The 1,983-nt window shown below is 36.2% G+C and overlaps 1 protein-coding gene across 1 annotated transcript in view; it reads right to left on the bottom strand.

Annotated features, from left to right (window-relative positions):
* Positions 1–1,490, bottom strand: part of LOC104951077 (arf-GAP with dual PH domain-containing protein 1-like) — a gene marked incomplete at its 5' end in the record, with an annotated part of 7,851 nt that extends 6,361 nt beyond the window's left edge. The window contains 2 exons of the mRNA XM_010777718.1: positions 854–925; positions 1,278–1,490. Coding sequence (XP_010776020.1) covers positions 854–925; positions 1,278–1,490 — 285 coding nt within the window. The remainder of the gene's footprint in view (positions 1–853; positions 926–1,277) is intronic.
* Positions 1,491–1,983: the final 493 nt, after the last annotated feature.

The following is a 1,983-nucleotide window of genomic DNA, read 5'->3' as shown; positions in this document are numbered from 1 at the left end:
TATGGTGGGGGTCAGCACAAAGGTCAAGAAAGCCCACATTTGAAAGGGAGACAACGGATGACCAAGAAACTAGTGATCTGTGAAGAACATGACAGCAGCTGCACTACTGGTGTTTAGTATACCAGCAATTGAGGATGGACACGTTTACTAACACTTAAGTTTCAATTAATTGTGTTAATTACTTATTGTAAAGCATTTGAACATTCTTTTGTGTCACATGTTCATTATTAAGTTGATGTATAACTGTATAGTATCTTCATTATTTAAAATATAAGGTGACTAAAAATGGCAGTTGCCAGCCTGGCAACCACTTTACAAAGTTAGCGTTGAGCCCTGATATTATGCTTATAGAACGATATTAAAAGAAGAGTGCATTCACCTTTGTTTGAAGAATAAATAATGAATAGATCTGAACATTGCTGTATATTTGATCAATAAAAAACTAGTTTGGTTTTTGGTGAATGCTGCCAAATCTTCAAAGACTTTGTAGTCAATGTACTGGGAAAAGTACTTCATTGGACTCCAGTCTGCACGGGCTGTAGGGTCATCACGACCAGATTTATGGATGTGGTATCCAGTGGACTCATAGGAACAAACTTGGCATTGATTTAGGCACTTCTCATTGTTCATGGCTCCACTTCAAATAAAAAAACAACAATAAGACGTACGTAATTGGAATATGATACATTAGATAAATAAATTGTAAGTTGCAACCAGATGAATGTTAGGGATGTTTTTTCAAAAGTTCAGGTGTTGAACAGGCCGTGGAATGAAACTGTCCCTGAGTCTGAGGAAGTCTGGTGAAGAAAGTGAGCGATCAGACAGAAACAAAGGGGATATAATGAGGTCTTACCAGAGGGTCTTTGAAGTACATGAGTCTCCTGTCGTCCATGGTGAACCACCTCTTCTTAAAGCCCTCTGTGTGCTGAGGCAGGGAAAGAGACTCCATTACACGTTGAAGAGACAATTTATTATTTAGGAAAGTTGAGAGGGTTTTCTGCAAGTTCCAATCCAGTTTTTTTAACTTTTCCAGTATAATGTTTTTTGGTGATAGTTAGGGTATGATAATTTAAGCTGAACAACATTATTTAAAGTAAACATTCAAAGAAAAAGTATTGCTTCATTATAAGAAGTCACCAACAAGTTCGAAACTACTCTACTGTGACCTCCAGATGCTTTTGAATGTAGGCAAATGTAACTTTGGCAATGAGGTTTAGTAATAGTATACATCCTGATTTGACGTTGCAGGAACTTAAGGATCCAGTGAGTATGCAAACCTTTGGACCGGTTTTCTCCATAAAGCCTTCCTTCATGAAGCTTCGGGTCAGTTTAGGCACCAGCTGGAGGAGAGAAGACGAACGAGAGATAAGTGAAATAATACGATGCAAAAAAGGGCACAAAAGATGGATGATGTCGGGACTATCGTTAGCATTTAGAGCTAAATAGCTAGATATAGCTATTACAATGTCTTTGCCTCTTATTTGAATCAATTATTTTTTCAATAAGTTGATCGACTAATCTTAAAACTGAGATCTGTCAAATCTGTAAAACTTTCTCCACAAAGAATCATGAAAAAATACCATTTTGAATTTACCAAATTTTTTGCTCAAAAGGTTTAAAACAAATTCGTCATTCAGCAGAAAAAAACCACAATAAATAAATAGACAAATAATTTAGAAGTAAATTAAGGAGCTATATTTTTGATTTGGCTTATCATTTGGGGCAGTCTCTAATTTTGTAGTAGTATCACTGTTCATGTTTTATTATTTATTGTTATTATTACTTTTTGTATGACTGCATGGGGACTCCAACCAGTAATGGTCCCAAACCCCATGAGTGTGTGTTCTGTAATTAAAGGTCCCCAATTATAATGTTTTTCATCAATATATCACAGGTCTAAGATTTATCAAGAGCCTGTCTCTGATTGGCTGAAACACCAAACAGATCATTGCGGCATTACCCATAATCCCCTCTGTTTCATCC

The sequence above is a fragment of the Notothenia coriiceps genome, unplaced genomic scaffold (genome assembly GCF_000735185.1).
Source record: "Notothenia coriiceps isolate Sejong01 unplaced genomic scaffold, NC01 NC01_scaffold00018493, whole genome shotgun sequence".
Classification (NCBI taxonomy): domain Eukaryota; kingdom Metazoa; phylum Chordata; class Actinopteri; order Perciformes; family Nototheniidae; genus Notothenia; species Notothenia coriiceps.
Note: the sequence above shows the minus strand (reverse complement) of the source record. Positions and strands in the feature narration are given on the sequence as shown.